Below are 21,226 nucleotides of genomic sequence, written 5' to 3'. Positions count from 1 at the left end.
TAGTCCAGGATTGTGCTCTTTTTATTTTGTCTGCCGTTAAATGGGATAAGAAGACTTTTCCAAATGTTTGCCATTTTTGGGCCAAGAAAATGTCAAAATGAGATGATATCTGTCACAGTATTTTAACTGTCTCATTGTTTAGGAGATAACTGTTGGTATTTCTGGAGAAATGACACGATTGATAAATTGTTGATAAATACATTGCACATTTTTTGCATCATATTTTCTAACACACTGTTCCAAGATTGATACATCAGCCCTCATAGTGTTATAGGTCAGGTTTAATATTTTATTAATTTCAATGAAAAAGAGACTGGTGGTCACACGTGATAGATAAAAAAATGCAATTATTGTTCTGACCATGGTTGATCTTGACTAAAATTTAAATTGGCCGCACTTCTATACCAAAGATGAACTAACAAATCTATGGTGGAATTATTCATTGGAAGGGTGAAGATACCACTTACTGCTAAAACTGAGAGTGCTACAAGTAGTGGGTATATCTACACTGTAACAAAAAATATTATAAATTTAGCTTTTTTTAGGCATTGTTTTTTAATAGATATTTAGAATGCATTCCTGAGGAATATGTACACGCCTTAATAAATAAACTTGGTAACGATTGTCAAGACGTTTAATATGAACTTGTCCCCTTATATGGCTACATCTTCCATGTTTAAATATATATTTACATTTGCTCTATCTGGTACATAATAGGGATTCCTGAGGTAAAAGTTTTGTCTTATTGCTATAATCTCCTGGCAGTTCTCAGTCGCGTCCATCTGGTTCAGCTTCCATGGATCGTAAGAAAAAAACGTACCACTAGAGCTCTGCAATGTGGTTATGTCTTGGATCCAAATGATTGGCCAGAATATGCTCCAAAATAAGTGAAATTACAGACTTCGACCCAAGTGCATTGTCTAATGTCCATACTGCAGGTAGATTTCGGACAGAGACGGTCTCCTTCAGATGACACCTGATCATGTGACATGATAGTCCGTCTCCATGTAACATGTACAGTTTATTACACAAGTGACGTCAGTCATCTGATGTGACATCAATGTCTTTGGGGCTGTTCTGACATGTCGCCACTCTCCATCTGTTGACATGCTGGGTACTTTTTCTTTTCTGTTGAGATTCTGGACTCTCCTCTTCTAATTTTTGACGCTTGTGTTTCGTCCTTCTATTCTGAAACCACACTTTAACCTAAAGAAAAAAAAATGCGTTGAAGTACTGTAAATGTGAATTTGCAATAGCTGGCTTCCTAACTGGAACGAATATCCTAGTTTCCCTTATCCTAAAAGCTATAATGGAGCATTGTCGGTATTGTCATATTTAAAGAGGACCTCTCAGCTCTCCTGACATCTGTTTTTAGTAAATATTTCTATTCCCCATTAAATAACAATTCTGGAGCATATTTTGTACCATTTTGTTGTAGCGTTCATCTGTTATTTATCCTGGAAATGTATGAATAAATTAATAACTTAGTGTTACCATTATCCTTTTCAATGCGATGTGTTCCTATACATGCTGACATTATCCACTCAGTTATGACAGTATCAGACTGTGTAGGGGAATGGTAATACCCAGTTGTTAATGTGTTTATACATTTCCAGGAAGAATAACAGAGGAAGAACACAACACAGAGTTCTAAGAAAAGGTTCCCCAGCATTTGCTATTTTATGGGGAATGCAAGCTTTACTAAATCAGACTTGTCAGAAGAGCTGACAGGTCCTCTTAAATAGGCAGTAGCAGTTTCAAAGTTCTTTCAGCTATGAATCACCCAGAACGTTTATGAGGAAGGTGATTAAAAATACAGTGGGAGAGAAATACAAATGAAAAATGATACAATTTATATTCTTACTAGTTAAAATAGCCATAACGCGCTCTTGGAAGTTATATGTGTGAGGGCTCATACCTACATATCTTGAAGAATTAATTTACCAAGATTTTAACTGCAACATTAGACAGGTTATTATAAAAGAACAGGACGATAATAAAGGATAAATGAAAAATTATCAATTCCCTGATATACTTTTATGATCAGAATCACTCTCGTAAGCAGGGAAATAATTATTATAAGAAAATGCCGGGGCTGTGGCAAATTTCAAATTCCCTGTTTTTTCCTTGTGAATCTGTCAGCATCTGTCTGCTGGCTTCACTGACTTTGAATTGGTGCACTTATCTGTTACCTGTTCTGTACTATTGCTGCTAAAGGGAGCAATTTTGATAAAAGCAAGAGAATTCAATATTTTAAATATAAACAATATACATAAATGTGTATATTTGCTGCCTTATATACCATTGTATTTTTACTCTAAATAATGTTTTTAACCAGCCACTTCTATGTTATATTTTATTACAATGTCATTTGTGTACTCTTCAGGGCACAGCCAGACGTGGCGGAATTGCTGTGGAATTCTGCTGCGGACAGTCTGCTGCGGAATTCTCCAGCGGATGTTTTTTACATTTGTCTCTATACATTTTTAGGCAAGTTAGTTCAGACGTTGCGGAAAACTCCACTGCGGACCATAGGCTGCGGTGCAGAATTTTCCCTCCGCAGCATGCACTGTCTGTTGCGGAGAAGAAGCGGAATTTCACTGCGTATTTCAGCCTTCGCAATGCAAAAACTGAAATCTGTGGCAAGTCCGCTGTATTTTCTGCAACGTCTGAATTACCTGTCAAATATGCAAATGTTGGTGCAGATTCGTTGCGTAATTGCCCCAAATCTGCACCAACTTTTGCAGCGGAAAAACTCTGCCACGTCTGAACGTGCCCTTAAAGTGATCATAATTATTTCTGTTTATATCCATAAGGTGTAGGTGTGTAAAAATGACAAGAATGTAATACACTATTATATATTGTATGTGCATATATTTACTTAGTATGTATGTGATCCTCATCTGTCCTTTAGAAATGATCTTATTTCGTGCTATACCTGGGTCTCTGTGAGGCACAAGCTATTTGCAAGTTGTTTTCTTTCTGTCCCCACTACATAGTGGTTCTTCTCAAAGGCTCCTTCAAGTCGCAGAAGTTGTGATGGAGAGAAAGCAGTTCGTATCCTTTTAGGTTTTCGTGAAAAAGGTCCCTGAAGTAAATAGTTCTCTGGAGTATTTTCCTCACCTTAAAAAATAAATTTTATATCATTATATTTATGTGGAGAGAGAAGAGATACTGTAGATACCTACTGTGTACACTTCACTTTAAACACATGAAATGTAGAAATATTTGCAATATTGGTATCTGTGTTTGGGTTCTAAGGCTAGATTCAGCAGTCGTCATAAAATTAGATTTGCCTTCACAACTTCACCAATATATTAATAGAAGAGTATATAAAGTAAAGACAAGCAAGGTCGCATTCACACGTGTTTGTCTCATGTTTCTTTTGTCATATATGTTGTAAAGGACTCCATTCATTCTTATAGCCTAGAAACTGATGCAAAAGTACATCACTTCACGTCAGTGTGCGTTAGTTCTGTCAAGATTTGTTTGAAAACCTTTTGGGTCCTGAAAATAGATGATTGAATGATAGAAAAATTGATGCAAACGGATAATTTTCTGAGTTCAATTCATCAATCAGCTTAGATCAACTGCACAAAAATTACAAAAATTACAAATCCAGCAAAAAGACACTGGTATGAACGTACCCTTAAATTAAATTAAATTTAATTATGACATAGTGATGAAGATAAAGGATGTGGTTTCTATAGCATTTTAAACATTATTAATTTTTCACTTCAAAATTATGGGAAATTACAAATGTATTGATACTATTAATAAATATTATTTACATGTTTTTGACACATTTCAACCAGGTTTATTTACTGTTGACTTTTAGATATATTTTATATATATATATATTATTGCAAATATGTATAAGGCAGGTCATGTTAATTTGTGTGTTTTGCTGAGATCTTTGGAAAATTGTGGCAAAACTGCAACAGATTTTTTGAAACTCGGGGCAAAAATAAACAAATTGACTGCAAAGTGTGAACACAGCCTTAATGTTAATTCATTGATTAAATACAAAGAAATCAGCATTCACCATTTTTCTTCATTACATATGTTTATAATGTAATGTAATGTAATTAATTAATTAATTAATTAATTAATACAACTGCCCGTACACATCCAGGTTTTCATCAAGTTTTTATGCAGTTTTTGAAGCCAAAACCAGAAGTGGATTAAAAAAAACAGGAGCAGTAGTATGTATCCCTTAGGCCTTATTCACACGAGGGTGTCCGATTTGCGTCCACAAAAAAATGGGCCTTTTTCATGCATATAACTGCCTGAGTTGCGTCAGCGTGGTTTAAGTGTCATACATTTTTTTTTTTTTCATTCATGTTTCTCCTCTGAAAGCACTTCCTGGTTTTACTTTTCATTTTTTCTCTGAATTTCTTTAGCAACTTATGCGTGAAAAACGGACAGCACACGGATGTTTTGCACACACCCATAGATTTCAATGGGTGAGTCTGATCCACAAAAATGGACCAGAATAGGTCATGCCGTGAGTTTCCCGCAACACACACGCGTCGTGAAAAAACATGGATGTGTGAAAAGCCCCATAGAATTGCATTGGTCAGTGTGCTGTCAGATATTTAAACGGACAGGACACAGATGTGAAATATATTTGTGTATATAAGGCCTTAAACTTTCTCACCTAGTTTTGGCTTCAAAAACTGCATAAAAACCTGATCAAAGAGTATGGGCATCTTAAATTAGCACTCTCACTTTCGCTTACTCTTTCACCATTCATGCATTTGCCCATTTATCACACAAGTAGAAACCTGAACATGCAATGAGATTCCTTTTTAATTGCAAGGAGATTCTACATTTCTCCCTTCAATACTATACACCAATGTTGCTTTTTCTAAACAACATTTTTACTTATAAGTATATACTAGATGACTCAATTCTCATTTTGTTATATATCTACATGCTCATGTATTGCACAATGAACCATGCTTTGATATATATATATATATATATATATATATATATATATATTTTCTACAGATTAGAAAATCCAGTTGAAAGACCGATGAATTAATTGTTTATACTCCTTCATAACAAATAGACATATTTAATTACAATGGAATAATATTCATTTTTCAGCAGCTATACATATTGTTAAACAACAAAACATCCAATTATAGTTCATCATCATATGGCACAACTATTCCCAGCCACTAACAGATCCCATTAATTTATATGGGATACACATATACATCACTTTGTATCCATTAAGTCAGGATCTGGTTGTTGGTTTTTTTACAGAACCCAAATGAATATATATTATGGTTTAGCTCCCGAAATTAGAACCAAATCCAACTGAAAAAATAACTAATTCAAACTGATATTATTTTAAACATCAATTGTATTGTATCAATAATAATATTTGTACAAATAGATATAAAAAGTAAAACATACAGTAAAAAAAAAAAAAATAAGAAAGAAAAAAATGCTGCCTTTGATGACTTCGATACTTTAAAAGAAGGAAACTGTTATGATTATCAAAGAAATAGCCTTCATGGTGACAGAAGTTTGCACTCATCATTCAAGATGATGATCACGGTTTTCGGGTGGTAAAATACTTAAAAGACTCATCATTTGTCATGAGCTAATGTTCAGTAGGCCAAATGGCAATCAATTTAGAACTGGTCTGTAAAGTATTCAAATAGCCCTCAGGTATTCAGGAACTGGCCTTCAAAGCTTCCCTCCCAGCTACATGAATTAAGTCAACCTCAAGACGTAAAACGTAATTGTACACTCGTCAAGTGATTGAGCTGACTATATTATGTCATATTCCTGCACATGAATGTATAAATAAATATATATATATATATATATATATATATATATATATATATATATATATATATATATATAAAAAGATATATATATATGTATATATATATATTTATATATATAAAATATTGTTATTTTTTTAATATATTTTGTTACACGACTGACCATACTCTATAGTAATGTAGCGCTATAATACATAGGCAGCGACTCACACATTTGTAGAAATGTAGAAAGAGTGGTCTGCCAGTAAAATCTTGCAATCTGCCTAAATGAGTAAGACAATTTTCTTGCAGGTACAAACACGTACATGAAGCAGCGACGGAAATGGTACTTAACAAATACTTCACAGAGACTTAATTTTTGTACTGTACAATGCAGAAGACAAATAAAGTAACAAACGACATTATTATATCCACAATCTCTTAAACGCTATATCAATGGCAACTGTTTGTAAATGTTTAGATGGCCATACATGGCGTGATCGAATGACCAGGAGAAATGTGGGTAGGAGATACCGAAATGCTTTAGGGTGCGCTCACACGTGGTGTACTTGCATTGTATTTCCGTAGTGTAAAAATACAGTGCGGAAACTACAATGAATGCCTACAGGAAAAATATTCTGCAATGCAGACAGCATTCTCTAGTTCTTGCTGTAGTTCTTGCGTTGCAGAATATTTTTACCCATAGGCAGACTTTGTGAAGTTTTCCGTAGCATAGGTTTACGCTGAGGAAATGCAATGCACTTACGCCACATGTGAGCGCACCATTAGACTGGATTCCAAAACAGTGTTTTGCTGAAATTTTCGTGTCGTTTAGTTTTTAGATCAAAAACGCTGTGACCAGATGTTACTTTAAAGTCTACAGCAAAATATATGAAAAGGGTACATACACAGCTTTTTGGTTTCTGCCATTTTTGTGGTGTTTTGGGGGACAATGGCATTTTTTTTTAAAAATGCAGCATGCTCTGGGTTGTTTCAGGTATTTTGATTATAGGCTTATTCTATCATGGCAGAAAGAAACACATGTTTAAAATATTTCAGAATAAAAACCGCCACCAAAAAACACGGAAAAAGAATAAAATGAAGAACTATTGTAATTCATGCCATTTTTTTGAAACATTTAAAAATGCTGACAAAAACGTCGGTCAGATTTACTAATACTGTCTTAAATTTACATAGAATTAGACTAGATGCATTAAACTTAACACAGTGGCTCATACTGGATGATAAATTTGGCATGTCATAAAACATTTCTGTCTAACTTTTTACATAAGCCATGTCCGCTTAATGAGCCATGCCTCCGTGCCGCATGACTCGCAAAAAGTGTCTAAAATACTTTATAAATTCTGTGTGGCAGAATTATGGCGCTTTTCGATTAGTAAATCTGCCCAAGTGTGTGTGAAGGGAGTCTTAGGCCAGGTTCAGACGTGGCGGAATTGCTGTAGAATTCTGCTGCGGACAGTCGGCAGTGGAATTCTCCAGCGGCCATTTTTTACATTTGTTTCAATACATTTTTAGGCAAGTTAGTTCAGACGTGGCGGAAAACTCCGCTGCGGACCATAGGATGCGGTGCGGAATTTTCCCTCCGCAGCATGCACGGACTGTTGTGGAGAAGAAGCGGAATTTCACTGCGTATTTCAGCCTTTGCAATGCAAAAACTGAAATCTGTTGCAAGTCCGCTGTGTTTTCTGCCACGTCTGAATTACCTGTCAAATATGCAAATGTTGCTGCAGATTCGTTGCGTAATTGCCCCGAATCTGCATCAACATTTGCAACGGAAATATTCCGCCACGTCTGAATGTGCCCTTAATGTTTGGAATCCCTGTGAGATGACTCTGAGTTCTCTCTTTTCTCATAAAAACGAGGAGGGTGTTCACCACTCTTGGGCATGTACGGTCCAAGGAATGTCACGCCAGTGAGATATTTGATCCTCTATAGCTGTCCTGAAGTCCCTTTATGCTACTTTTGAACCATTTCACCATCATTTATGCCGCCTGTGTGGTAATACCAAGGCTATAAGCCAAACATGTTATGCAATAACACTTCATATATGAATTAATACTGCACTTTAAAGAGTAATTCACCAGTTTTATCTTTTACATCTCCACCACTCTAAAAGTTTGAAACTCAAAAGCTTTTCAGGAACTATCTGTTCTTAAGACATATCAATGCCAAAACAAAAACGGCATAATATAGATCAATCTTATAGATGATATTTTTTCCACGGATGACACATGTATATTTAATTTGTTTAGCCCGGCTTGTTGTCATTCTCCCCTATTTAATGTGGTAATTGATTTGTGATTAATAAAATTGAATTGACTTGCCTGAGAACAGAAAGCAAAGCTCAGTCTATAAGTGGAGCAATGTATCCCATGTATATGTATATATGACTGCATACGTGCAAAAGTGCTTGCATGACAGAGAGGCAAATAAAGTTAATTACATAGTAATTAATAAGCTAATTACATATACTCCTGCTTATTGCTGTAGACAGATTTATACTAGTCTTGTATAACAGTCAGTTAAAAAAAACGCCTCATGTTTCTTTTATCTGTAACATTTTAGTTCCATAATTCATCACTACAATATAGTAAACAGGACTAGACGTCTAAATACTTGTCAATAATTTAATAAAGTTAATTTTGATACATTAATATGCTTATCATCCCACCATATGGACCATTACTATTATCAGCATTATGTAAGGAACAAAAAAGTTTTCATCCAATCAGAATCAACTATTGATGGAATCTGCAATGTCAACAAATTTACATAATAATAATAATAATAATAGTGTATATATAGGAGGAAATTACAAATTCTAAAAGATATTCATCCTGAGCAAAATGACTATTTCTACTCTCCCATTTAAGAGACTGAGAGCTGGACCTTCTTCTAAATCCACCGTAGACACTACTGTGCACCTAATGAGCAGAATGGGAAGGCCAGGGCTACACCTAGACTTTTTGTAGCGCTACTTATTTTTTACTTTTGAGTGACAGCTGCAGTTCACAAGATTGCATGCAACTCAATGTAATCATTTGGACTACAACTGTAGCTCAATAGTTAAAATCAAATCAGTAGCGCTACAAAAAGTCTAGGTGTAGCCCTGGTCTAAACTGCCATGCAAGAAAGTCATGCTAATTTTCAGACATGCATGATCAATTTTACATGTAATTATTGTTGCGATCGCTCGTAATTGTTGAGTTCTGACAATAACCGCTTTATCACATATTTTATTTTTGGTAAAAATGGGAAAACATTGCGTGTATTGGTGTTTACATTCGGAGGCAGAATTCTGGGTGGTTAAACACAGAAATAAATGCAGGGAAAGATATCTGAAGGGCATGAAGGAACTACTATTCTGCTAAGATAATAAAATCAAATTCTGAATAGATCATAAGTTACTTTGAAAGCATAGTATGTTCTAGTGTGAGGCTAGATTCACATCAAGTTTTTACTCTACATTCATGTATACACCAGGAAATTCTCCCGACATATACATCTTACATAGACTACCATTGAACAGTTGTATGTCAACATAGAGTCCTTTTGGCATACATCTGGCCAATATACGTTGGTATGTCATTGCCTAAACTGCACTGAAAAGTATTTTCTGTATAGTGCGCTGTGTATATACAGTGGAGGAAATAAGTATTTGATCCCTTGCTGATTTTGTAAGTTTGCCCACTGTCAAAGACATGAACAGTCTAGAATTTTTAGGCTAGGTTAATTTTACCAGTGAGAGATAGATTATATAAAAAAAAAAAAAGAAAATCACATTGTCAAAATTATATATATTTATTTGCATTGTGCACAGAGAAATAAGTATTTGATCCCCTACCAACCATTAAGAGTTCAGCCTCCTCCAGACCAGTTACACGCTCCAAATCAACTTGGTGCCTGCATTAAAGACAGCTGTCTTAAATGGTCACCTGTATAAAAGACTCCTGTCCACAGACTCAATTAATCAGTCTGACTCTAACCTCTACAACATGAGCAAGACCAAAGAGCTTTCTAAGGATGTCAGGGACAAGATCATAGACCTGCACAAGGCTGGAATGGGCTACAAAACCATAAGTAAGACGCTGGGTGAGAAGGAGACAACTGTTGGTGCAATAGTAAGAAAATGGAAGACATTCAAAATGACTGTCAATCGACATCGATCTGGGGCTCCATGCAAAATCTCACCTCGTGGGGTATCCTTGATCCTGAGGAAGGTGAGAGCTCAGTCGAAAACTACACGGGGGGAACTTGTTAATGATCTCAAGGCAGCTGGGACCACAGTCACCAAGAAAACCATTGGTAACACATTACACCGTAATGGATTAAAATCCTGCAGTGCCCGCAAGGTCCCCTGCTCAAGAAGTCACATGTACAGGCCCGTCTGAAGTTTGCAAATGAACATCTGTATGATTCTGAGAGTGATTGGGAGAAGGTGCTGTGGTCAGATGAGACTAAAATTGAGCTCTTTGGCATTAACTCAACTCGCCGTGTTTGGAGGAAGAGAAATGCTGTATATGACCCAAAGAACACCGTCCCCACTGTCAAGCATGGAGGTGGAAACATTATGTTTTGGGGTTGTTTCTCTGCTAAGGGCACAGGACTATTTCACCGCATCAATGGGAGAATGGATGGAGCCATGTACCGTCAAATCCTGAGTGACAACCTCCTTCCCTCCACCAGGACATTAAAAATGGCTCGTGGCTGGGTCTTCCAGCACGACAATGACCCAAAACATACAGCCAAGGCAACAAAGGAGTGGCTCAAAAAGAAGCACATTAAGGTTATGGAGTGGCCTAGCCAGTCTCCAGACCTTCATCCCATCGAAAACTTATAAAGGGAGCTGAAGATCCGAGTTACCAAGCGACAGCCTCGAAATCTTAATGATTTACAGATGATCTGCAAAGAGGAGTGGGCCAAAATTCCATCTAACATGTGTGCAAACCGCATCATCAACTACAAAAAAAGTCTGACCGCTGTCCTTGCCAACAAGGGTTTTGCCACCAAGTATTAAGTCTTGTTTGCCAAAGGGATCAAATACTTATTTCTCTGTGCAAAATGCAAATAAATATATATAATTTTGACAATGTGATTTTCAGTTTTTTTTTAAATATAATCTATCTCTCACTGGTAAAATTAACCTAGCCTAAAAATTCTAGACTGTTCATGTCTTTGACAGTGGGCAAACTTACAAAATCAGCAAGGGATCAAATACTTATTTCCTCCACTGTACATGCTTGTGTCTGTTAAGATAAAAACACACCACATTCAGTGCCAACAAATGAGGTACATGACGTGCACAAAAAACTTATAACGTTTGGCAAAGTGTCTACAAAAAGGGGCATAGCTATAATGGGTGCAGGGGTTGTGCTCACACTTGGGCCGTGGCGTCTAAAGGGCTCCAAATGGTCTCTGCCGCATATAAGGAGACCAGTACTATAAATGACTCCTAAATCCATGCATCCTAAAACACTATTGACAACTCTCTCCATACTCCATAACTAATGGAGCTGGTACAATGAAGGTGGTACCTTTTACTTTCCGATAATACCCTATACACTGTATTGTCAGGGAGCTGCTGTTGATGTGGGATATATGGAGGTTACAAATTGTGATGATTTAAGAAAAAAAAAATGGACATTTACTAGCTATTGAACATAAGATTAAAGTTTGCCAAAAGTTCAGAAACTTTTTGGACATTTGCCGGGAATCTGGTTACGTCAATGTCAATCACCAGTCACATAAATACCAGGCAGGTTCTGCTTCTGGGCAGTGAGGCATCTAGGCAGTAAAATAAGTCATTATGTGAATGGTAGTTATCAAGCATTACTCGGAATCCTATAAATATTATGTTGGTTCTTGTGCTGATCATGCCATTTTGTAAACACTTAGTGGATTACTACATACCTCTACCCACAATGCATCATGTGGCCCTGTATAATAAACCTGAGGCACACGGTGTCATGGATACTTCTTTAAACACTGGGAAAACATCCTCATTTCCCTTCTTGACTCATCCAGCCCTACACTGACCACTTTTCACCCTGAGGGGAGTGTGCACTTACTAAAGTCTTATCATTTTATGTTAAATGAACAGGATTGGACACGCCAGCATGCCACTATAGTATGTCATAAATTGTAGCACTCATCTTAGACCTTTCCCCAACTATGCCACTCTTGTAATACCTGAGCGATAACACATTACTGAACTATGTGTGAACAATCTTATAGAGTACAGCAATATTTCATTAAAAAATAACATTTTCAGCTTTGGCTTTGTTCACATCCGCGTCGGGACTCCGTTCATGGGTTCCGTCGGAGTTCTCAGTCAGGGGAACTCATGAACGGAATCCAAACTGAAACAATCGGAAACCATATGTTTCTGTTTGCATCACCATTGATTTCAATGGTGACGGATCCAGTGCAAATGGTTTCAGTTTGTCACCGTTGTGTAAGGGTTCCGTCATTTTGACAGAATGAATAACGCAGTCAACTACGGTATTCATTCCGTCAAAACGACGGAACTCTTACACAACGGTGACAAACTGAAACCATTTGCACCGGATCCGTCACTATTGAAATTCACGACAGTATAAGTCATTTCTATTTAATATATTATGAAAGGCCTCTCCAAAGATGAGAAAACTGCTGAATTAGGCACTAAAAGGAAGACAAGACAGATTACATTGGCTGCATATTCCCTAAAACATAGCTTTTACATTAATTTTGTTTCTATTATGTACCACATACAAAATAATATAATATATGATCTTCATGGTATAAAAAAAATATAGGGACAGATCAAAAAACGGCTGAAAATACGGAAGCTGAACGCCTCCAAACATCTGCCCATTGATTTCAATGGGAAAAACTGCATTTCGTTCCGACAGGGCATTTTTTTACGTGGGCGTTTGAAAAAATGGCGCGTAAAAAAACGCCCCGTAAAAAGAAGTGCATGTCACTTCTTGAGCCGTTTTTGGAGCCATGTTTCATTGTCTTAATAGAAAAGCAGCTCCTGAAACGTCCGTAAAAAACGCATTCAAAAACTATTGATGCTTTAAAAACGGCTGAAAATCAGAGGCTGTTTTCCTTTGAAAACAGCTCTGTATTTTACGATCGTTTTTCGTTTGCCCTGTGAACATACCCTTACCGTGACGCCGTTTTCAATCTGTCCCATTGAGATTTCAGTACAGTAAAATGTGACTGGTTTTTTTTCTTCTTTATTTGTTTGGTGCACAGGCGCACAACATTTTGTACATTGTATTGGAAAAATATTTGAAAAACAGATGTATTTTGTGGATTACTCATTCAATTGTTCAAAGAAAATGTGTAGTCATTATTTATTTAAGCACTAATGCCTTATAAGATATATTTTTATTGACATAGGCCTAACATACTCTGCAGTACAGTACACAAAAATAATTCCTTGACATCAGTGCAGTCGTTGCAGTTAAAAGTCCAATTTCATTAGATCAGGTAATGTGTGTTCCACAATGCAAAATCTTATTCACATGCTGCAGATTTTTTAACACATAAAAATGTTTTGCTTTTATTCAGCCAGTGCATATGAATAAATGTTAAAATTAGGACAAAAATGTCATGTGGCCTTGAATATGTGCACGTATCATGTCTTGTATATTCTGAGGGCCCAATCTCCCCATGTGTATGGCGGCTGGGCCTATATATCAAGTCGGCACCTGGGCCAACAAGGTGAAGGTCCTCTAGTCCTAAGGTGGAACACACTGAATCAGGTTACAGACTGTGTATGTGCATACATTTACAATACGCATGGGTAAGGCTTCGCTCATATCTGCGCCAGGGTCCCGTTCCGACGTTCCATCGGACGTTCCATCTGAGCTTTCTGTCAGAACGGGACCCTGACTGACACAAACGGAAACCAGAGGTTTCTATTTGTCTCCGTTGTGCAAGGGTTCCGTCGTTTTGACGGAATCAATAGTCGACTAATCGGAACGTCAGAGCGGGACCCTTGCACAGATTTGAACGAAGCCTTAGGGACAGCACTATATGCGAAGTAAATGCAAAATCTGAAAATACTAACTGGTATGGTAAATGGTAAGTTGATAAATCAGGAAACCACAGATATAGTAGGAGTGTCAGAACAATCATGAGACTTAATAAAAATGGTGGTTATAATTTGGTAAAGGGATCCTTTAGAGTTAAAGCAAAATGTGCCAGAATACATGTTGTGCACCAAAATTTATTATGCATTTTAGATGTTTTTTACACTCGGCTAGACAGTTTAAAAAAGGTTTATGGGAAAGGGGGTATAGCTAAGAATTTTTTTTAAATGTGGCAGGTTTATTTATAGTATGCGATATTCTGTTAGCGCCAAATAAGCGTTTAAAGTACGCCAGCCAAGATTTGGAGTAAGAAAAATAATAATATCGAATAATATCAAGCAAGATTTGCGAAAATTTGTCATGCAGCATGCGCTGATAAATTTGGCGTGGTTGCTGCCTGTATGGTCTAGTTTTATTTTGTGTATGATAATATTAATAATTCTCCTCCATTGATTAAAGTTCTCTATAAAGGTGGTCTGTGTTCTGTTGAAACATCTCTGTCCAAGCACCAAGCTCTCTGGGGGTCCTTAATACTTTACGTTATAAAAGCTTTAGAAAACTTCTGGATGTCTGATATCACTCCGGACATTTATGGATGTTTTGGTCTATTTAGACATATTTCAAATACATTACTGTATACAGATACCTGCTGAACTATAGCAACGAGAAGAAGATCTCTATGTTAAAGGCGAATTCTTAAGTAGGAGAATTGGGTTTAAATATATTGCAATCTCTAGTGATGACATGAAAATCATATCACTATAATTTTGGAGGTTTTCACGGCTGCCCTTTTTACCTATCAGATGATAATTCTTTTTTACATGGCACTGCCAAATTCTGTAGCGCTGTACATTGTAAAACATTTACGGGTAATATATTGATAAGAGAATGAACTGTACAATTCATAGTGAATTAGGACAAAAGTGAACACAGCGTAATATATAAATAAATATCATATATATACTGTGTGTATATATATATATATATATATATATATATATATATATATATTGCCCGTTTGACAAGGTCACATTTTCACACCAATATTGAATGAAACTCAGATCACTATTGCAGTCTATGATGATCTAAGTCCATTTCAGTACAACCTTATTATGACTTTTAAGAGAGTCTTGCAAACAGGAGCTTCCAATCTATTAAGATTTCTTTTTAGGGCACATTCAGACGTGGCGGAATTGCTGTAGAATTCTGCTGCGGACAGTCCGCAGTGGAATTCTGCAGCAGCCGTTTTTAACATTTGTTTCTATACATTTTTAGGAAAGTTAGTTCAGATGTTGCAGAAAATAACTGTGCGGAATTTAGGCTGCGGTGCAGAATTTTTCCCTCCGCAGCATGCTCATTATGTTGCGGAGAAGAAGCGGAATTTCACTGCGGATTTCAGCCTTTGCAATCCAAAAACTGAAATCTGTGGCAAGTCCGCTGTGTTTTCTGCAACGTCTGAATTACCTGTCAAATATACAAATGTTGGTGCAGATTAGTTGCGGAATTGCCGCAAATCTGCACCAACATTTGCTGCGGAAAAACTCTGCCACGTGTGAACATGGCCTTAAGGTATATTCACATGCCTCAGATCATATGTTCCATACATCTGAATGGCCTTGCAGAAATCGATGCACATGCAGCAGACATTGAGAAATTTCTGCACCAAATCTGCCATAACTAAAAAACAATATAGTTAGCTCGATAATCCATTATTGGCAACCGCTCCTGGTCAATAGGCCTTACTGTTTATAGGAAGAAGATTAATGGAAACTGTAAAATAGTAAAAGGCTATAGTGTCGTCTGTTTTTATGTGGTATAAAAAAAAATCTACCCTGATGGCTAACAATGGTGTTTACAATGGGTTAATTGTATTATGCTTTCATTAGTGATGTCACAACGTACTGTTATTAATAATATAAGGAACGCTTCTCACACTTAATTGTTCTGTAATCCTTACAAGACGTTCCTGATCTCCTGTAATTACACAGAATTTACATGCAAACAGTTGACGTTTTACTTTGTATTTTCTAGTCCTTATCCCCACAGTGAAAGTGATGATGTAACATACATTTTACTTCTAAGGGCATGTGTACACGATAACGTCAATTACGGCTGAAATTACGGAGCTGTTTTCAGGAGAAAACAGCTCCTGCATTTCAGACGTAATTGCTCGTACTCGCGTTTTGCGGGGCGTCAATTACGGACGTAATTTGGAGCTGTTCTTCATTGGATTCAATGAAGAACGGCTCCAATTAGGTCCCAAGAAGTGTCCTGCACTTCTTTGACGAGGCTGTTATTTTACGTGCTGTCTTTTGACAGCGACGCTTAAAATTAGAGGTCATCGGCACAGTACATCGGCAAACCCATTCAAATGAATGGGCAGATGTTTGCTGACGTATTGGAGCCGTGTTTTCAGGCGTAATTCGTTGCGTAAAACACCTCCTTTACATCTGAAAATAGGTCGTGTGAACCCAGCCTTATAGTTAATAGCTTGGACTATTTCTACTCACAGAAATATTTCTACTCATTTAAAAGTACACAGAGCAGAAAGCTGCCCATAAACTGCTGTCGATTATGTTACAAAGTTATGCTATTACGTGTCAGAATAATTGTACATAGTGCATCGGTCTATAAACTGATCATTCAGTAATACTTTATCAGTGCTATATATATTGTCAGACAGACACTCGGCCATTACCACTGAGCAGACAATCTCTGCAGTTTTGGTCATACCTATAAGGGCACATTCAGACGTGGCGGAATTGCAGTGGAATTCTCCAGCGGCCGTTTTTTACATTTGCTTTCTATACATGTTTAGGAAAGTTAGTTCAGACGTTGCGGAAAACTCCGCTGCGGACCGTAGGCTGCGGTGCAGAATTTTCAGTCCGCAGCATGCACTGTCTGTTGCGGAGAAGAAGCAGAATTTCACTGCGGATTTCAGCCTTTGCAATGCAAAAACTGAAATCTGTGGCAAGTCCGCTGTCTTTTCTGCAACGTCTGAACTACCTGTCAAATATGCAAATGTTGGTGCAGATTCGTTGCATAATTGCCCCAAATCTGCACCAACATTGCAGCGGAAAAACGCCGCCACGTCTGGCCGTGCCCTTAAGGGTGCAGTCACACGCGGCAGTTTTTGCTGCAGAAATTTCTGCGACTGAAAATCAGTTCCATTCATCTGAATGAGTTTGTCTGACGTGGACTTCTGCAAGTTCCATTAAGATGAATGGATCTGATATTTAGGTGCAGAAAGTAATATAAATGTAAAATGAATTTTTAATGGCCTATTAACATGCATTTTTGGTGGCGTGTTTTATTTAGTGCCATTTTGTACATGCAAGTTTTATGGCGTTTTTTTAAAGTCCTATAGAGAAGCCGCCATACCCAGAGCATGCTGCGTTTTGAAAAAAAACTCCACTGACCCCAAAAACGGCACAAACCTAAATGCGTTATATGTAGGGTTTTATATGTTTCACTATAGACTTTAAAGTAACATCGGGCCTCAGAATGGATAACCTGAAAAAAATGCTGTCTTAAAAAGAAACTAAAACGTCACGAAAAATACAGCAAAACACTGTGCGCTGTGTTTTGCTGTGTAAATGTAAATGTTTGGTCATACCGAAAAGGACAAGAAAAAGGGCTTCAGATGGTGCAAATGTTGAGGAATTCTGCCAGACGTGTACAATACCCACATTGTAAATACACACGTGTTTTTGCATGCAGATTCAAATGCGGTTTTCCACCATTTAATTAAAATGTGTAAAATCTTCCAAATATCCACCTAAAAGTCACAACATATGATGCAGCAAGTCCTAAATTGCGCACAGATCTTTACTGCAGCATGTGAATGGATTATGGAATATGCAATGTTTAATCCTTGCCTTAGGGCATCGTATTTATATAATCACATGTTCCCATGCTCTAAACACGCTTACCATTTATTCTGATCAACGTCCAACAGACTTTTACATTCAAGGTTTTCTTGGGACAATATATACTAGGGGACATGTAACACAAAAGCCCTTCAATGACTCGCGCCAAACTATATATATATGTGTGTATATATATATATATATATATATATATATACATGTATATATATATCCTTGAGGCTGTCATAGGAGGCAGTACAGAGCTGCAGTCGGATTTTTAATTACCATTCATGAAATGTGACGATTTAAAAAAAATAAAGTTTAATTGTGAAATGGCCTAATAGTCGTAAAATAATTTTTATCATAATAAACTCATTGTCAGTCAAAATCACAGCGTCTATATGCGCTACCGTGCACTATACATTGTAATCAAGGGATATGCAGCTGCCTATGTTTAAATTAATAAGACATTGGGGGTTGGGTTACGCATGAAACTTTATGGCTGGGTTCACACACACTATTTACGGACGTAATTCGGGTGTTTTATCCCCGAATTACGTCCGAAAATGCAGCTCAAAAGCGTCGGCAAACATCTGCCCATTCATTTGAATGGGTCTTACGATGTTCTGTGCCGACGGTCATTTTTTTTACGCGCCGCCTCAAAGAAGTGCCTGTCACTGCTTCAGACGTAAATGGAGCCATTTTCCATGGACTCCATAGAAAAACAGCTCCAATTACGTCCGTAATGGACGCAGCGAAAGACACCTGCACATGCCATTACGGCTGAAATTACGGTGCTGTTTTCTACTGAAAACAGCACCGTAATTTTAGCCGTAACGGACGCTGCCGTGTGAACATACCCTATGTGTTATGAAATAGCATACGTAAGGTTAAAAATTCGGAATTTGTTAATTATAACCCTTTTTGAAACACTTTTTTTTTATTTTTCTTAAAAACAAGCAGGGTTTTCTTGTTGGCGTCCCTGCTCCTAATATATAAAAAAAAATGCCGTCAAACCCTCTGACACTTTCCTAATATCATTAGAAAGCGACATTTCTGAGTTGTCCTACTGAAAGCACTAAAGGGTATGTTCACACGCAAACGCAAAATACGTTTGAAATTACTCGCTTTTCGCGGCGTCCATTATGGACGTAATTGGAGCTTTTTTTCAATGGAGTCAATGAAAAACTGCTCCAAAAACGTCCCAAGAAGTGTCCTGCACTTCGTGGACGCGGGCGTATTTTTACTCGCCGTCTTTTGACAGTGACGCGTAAAATTACACCTCGTCTGAACAGAACATCGTAAAACCCACTGCAAGCAATGGGCAGATGTTTGCAGACATATCGGAGCCGTCTTTTCAGGCATAATTCGAGGCTTAAAACGCCAGAATTGCATCTGAAAATAGGTCTTGTGAACATACCCTGATGATTCAAATTTGTTCATTTTAAATTTAACGTAAATAAATCTTGAATTTTACATCCAAAAAATGGTTTCCATACATTAGCCCCACTGAGTCTGATTTTGAGACAGGAAAACTACAAATACCTCTCCCATAACTAATAATGTATTAATACTGATGCCACTCATGGTTAACTTTTAGCATAAACCGAAAATATTAAAACTGATCAAAGATTGATGCATGGGATTAAAAAAATATTTTTATTGTCTTTTAGGTATATTAAAACCGGAATGCATATCTTTATTTTTTTTACTGTGTGTGTGTGTGTGTGTGTGTGTGTGTGTGTGTGTGTGTGTGTGTGTGTGTGTGTGTGTGTGTGTGTGTGTGTGTGTGTCTAAAGCTCTGTAGAATGGCGCTATAATGAAGATTATTATTATTATTTTATTATATAATTTTTTTAATTATATACATTTCTTTAATACTAATAGAAAAAGAAAGAAAGAAAGAAAGAAAGAAAGAAAGAAAGAAAGAAAGAAAGAAAGAAAGAAAGAAAGAAAGAAAGAAAGAAAGAAAGAAAGAAAGAAAGAAAGAAAGAAAAAGTTATTAAATAGATTGATAGCAAAGAGAGATAGATAGATAGATAGATAGATAGATAGATAGATAGATAGATAGATAGATAGATAGATAGATAGATAGATAGATAGATAGATAGATAGATAGATAGATAGTGCAGTCAATTATGTAAATGAACCTGCATTACTGAGATAATTGTCTCACCAATATGATTATGAAAAATGGATATTGGAATGTTCTACAGTAATAGATGAATATTGTGTTTTATATGACACCATATAAAGAAGGAATGTTACTACAATGACCATAGAAACATACAGTTTTATACAAGATATATTTACTCATATACGTCCCTCTCTGGATTAAGCAACTATATGAGCACAGAATTAAATATTCTGCCCCAAAGTGATTATATGCCTGCACTGCTTCTCGTGGGGTTCTGTGACTGTAATATCCCGAATATAATATTTCTCCGAAAAAGACATGAGCATGCCCATCAATTATCTATCTTTCTATTGAAATATCTGCTGGTATACATATATGTAGTTAAAATAATCCGGGATTTATTTTAAAGTTACATTTTAACATATTTTAACAGTCATCAGTGACATTAAAGTGATTAAATTATTGAATCAATGAATTGAAACTATAATTCCCTCCATGTAGATGGCTGACAACATGGATTTCGTTGCTGTGTTGTCAGCAGAAACATTTATCTATATATCTGACGATCTACAAAACTTTTATTATTTATATATTATCTAGCTGTCTATCATTATCTATATCATATTTATCTATCTATCTATCTATCTATTTATCTATCTATCTATCTATCTATCTATTTATCTATCTAATATCTATCTATCTATCTATCTATCTATCTATCTATCTATCTATCTATCTATCTATCTATCTATCTATGTATGCATCTATCTATCTATCTATCTATCTATCATCCATGTATGTATCTATCTATTATCTATCTATCTCACATCTATCTATCATTCTATCTATCTATCTATCTATCTATCTATCTATCTATCTATCTATCTATCTATCTATCTATCTATCTATCTATCTATCTATCTATCATCTATCTATCTATCTATCTATCTATCTATCTATCTATCTATCTATCTATCATCTATCTATCTATCTATCTATCTATCTATCTATCTATCTTCATATAATTGTTTTCTCCAATTCGGCCACAATCCAGCGTTTACAATGTAATAGTGGGTGATCATCCCAGCATTGCGGGTGTGCTCTACATCAGTCACATATATACAGTGTGCTCTAGGATTATACTAAACTTGTATACGGAGATCCAGTGTCTGTATAATGAGAGCAGGTTATCTGTCTGTCAAGTACAAGGTGTGACAATGAGCGCTATATGCGGATATATTCTCTGCCAGTTCATTAGCAGTATAATCCAATGATCAGAATTCGCACCATATGATTCATGCTGCTGTAAAATTAACATTTATGGAC

General features: G+C 36.5%; 1 protein-coding gene across 1 annotated transcript in view; it reads right to left on the bottom strand.

Moving 5' to 3' along the window:
• Window positions 1–318: 318 nt before the first annotated feature.
• The window catches only part of LOC142751083 (homeobox protein EMX1-like), a 21,819-nt gene continuing 911 nt past the window's right edge, over window positions 319–21,226 (bottom strand). The window contains exons 2-3 of the mRNA XM_075860058.1: window positions 2,939–3,123; window positions 319–1,206 (exon numbers count right to left, since the gene is read on the bottom strand). Of these exons, the coding sequence (XP_075716173.1) occupies window positions 1,039–1,206; window positions 2,939–3,123 (353 nt within the window). The 3' untranslated portion in view covers window positions 319–1,038. The remainder of the gene's footprint in view (window positions 1,207–2,938; window positions 3,124–21,226) is intronic.

Source organism: Rhinoderma darwinii, chromosome 3, assembly GCF_050947455.1.
Source record: "Rhinoderma darwinii isolate aRhiDar2 chromosome 3, aRhiDar2.hap1, whole genome shotgun sequence".
Classification (NCBI taxonomy): Eukaryota; Metazoa; Chordata; class Amphibia; order Anura; family Rhinodermatidae; genus Rhinoderma; species Rhinoderma darwinii.
The sequence above is the reverse complement of the archived record's forward strand: the minus strand, read 5'-3'. Positions and strand labels throughout refer to the sequence as shown.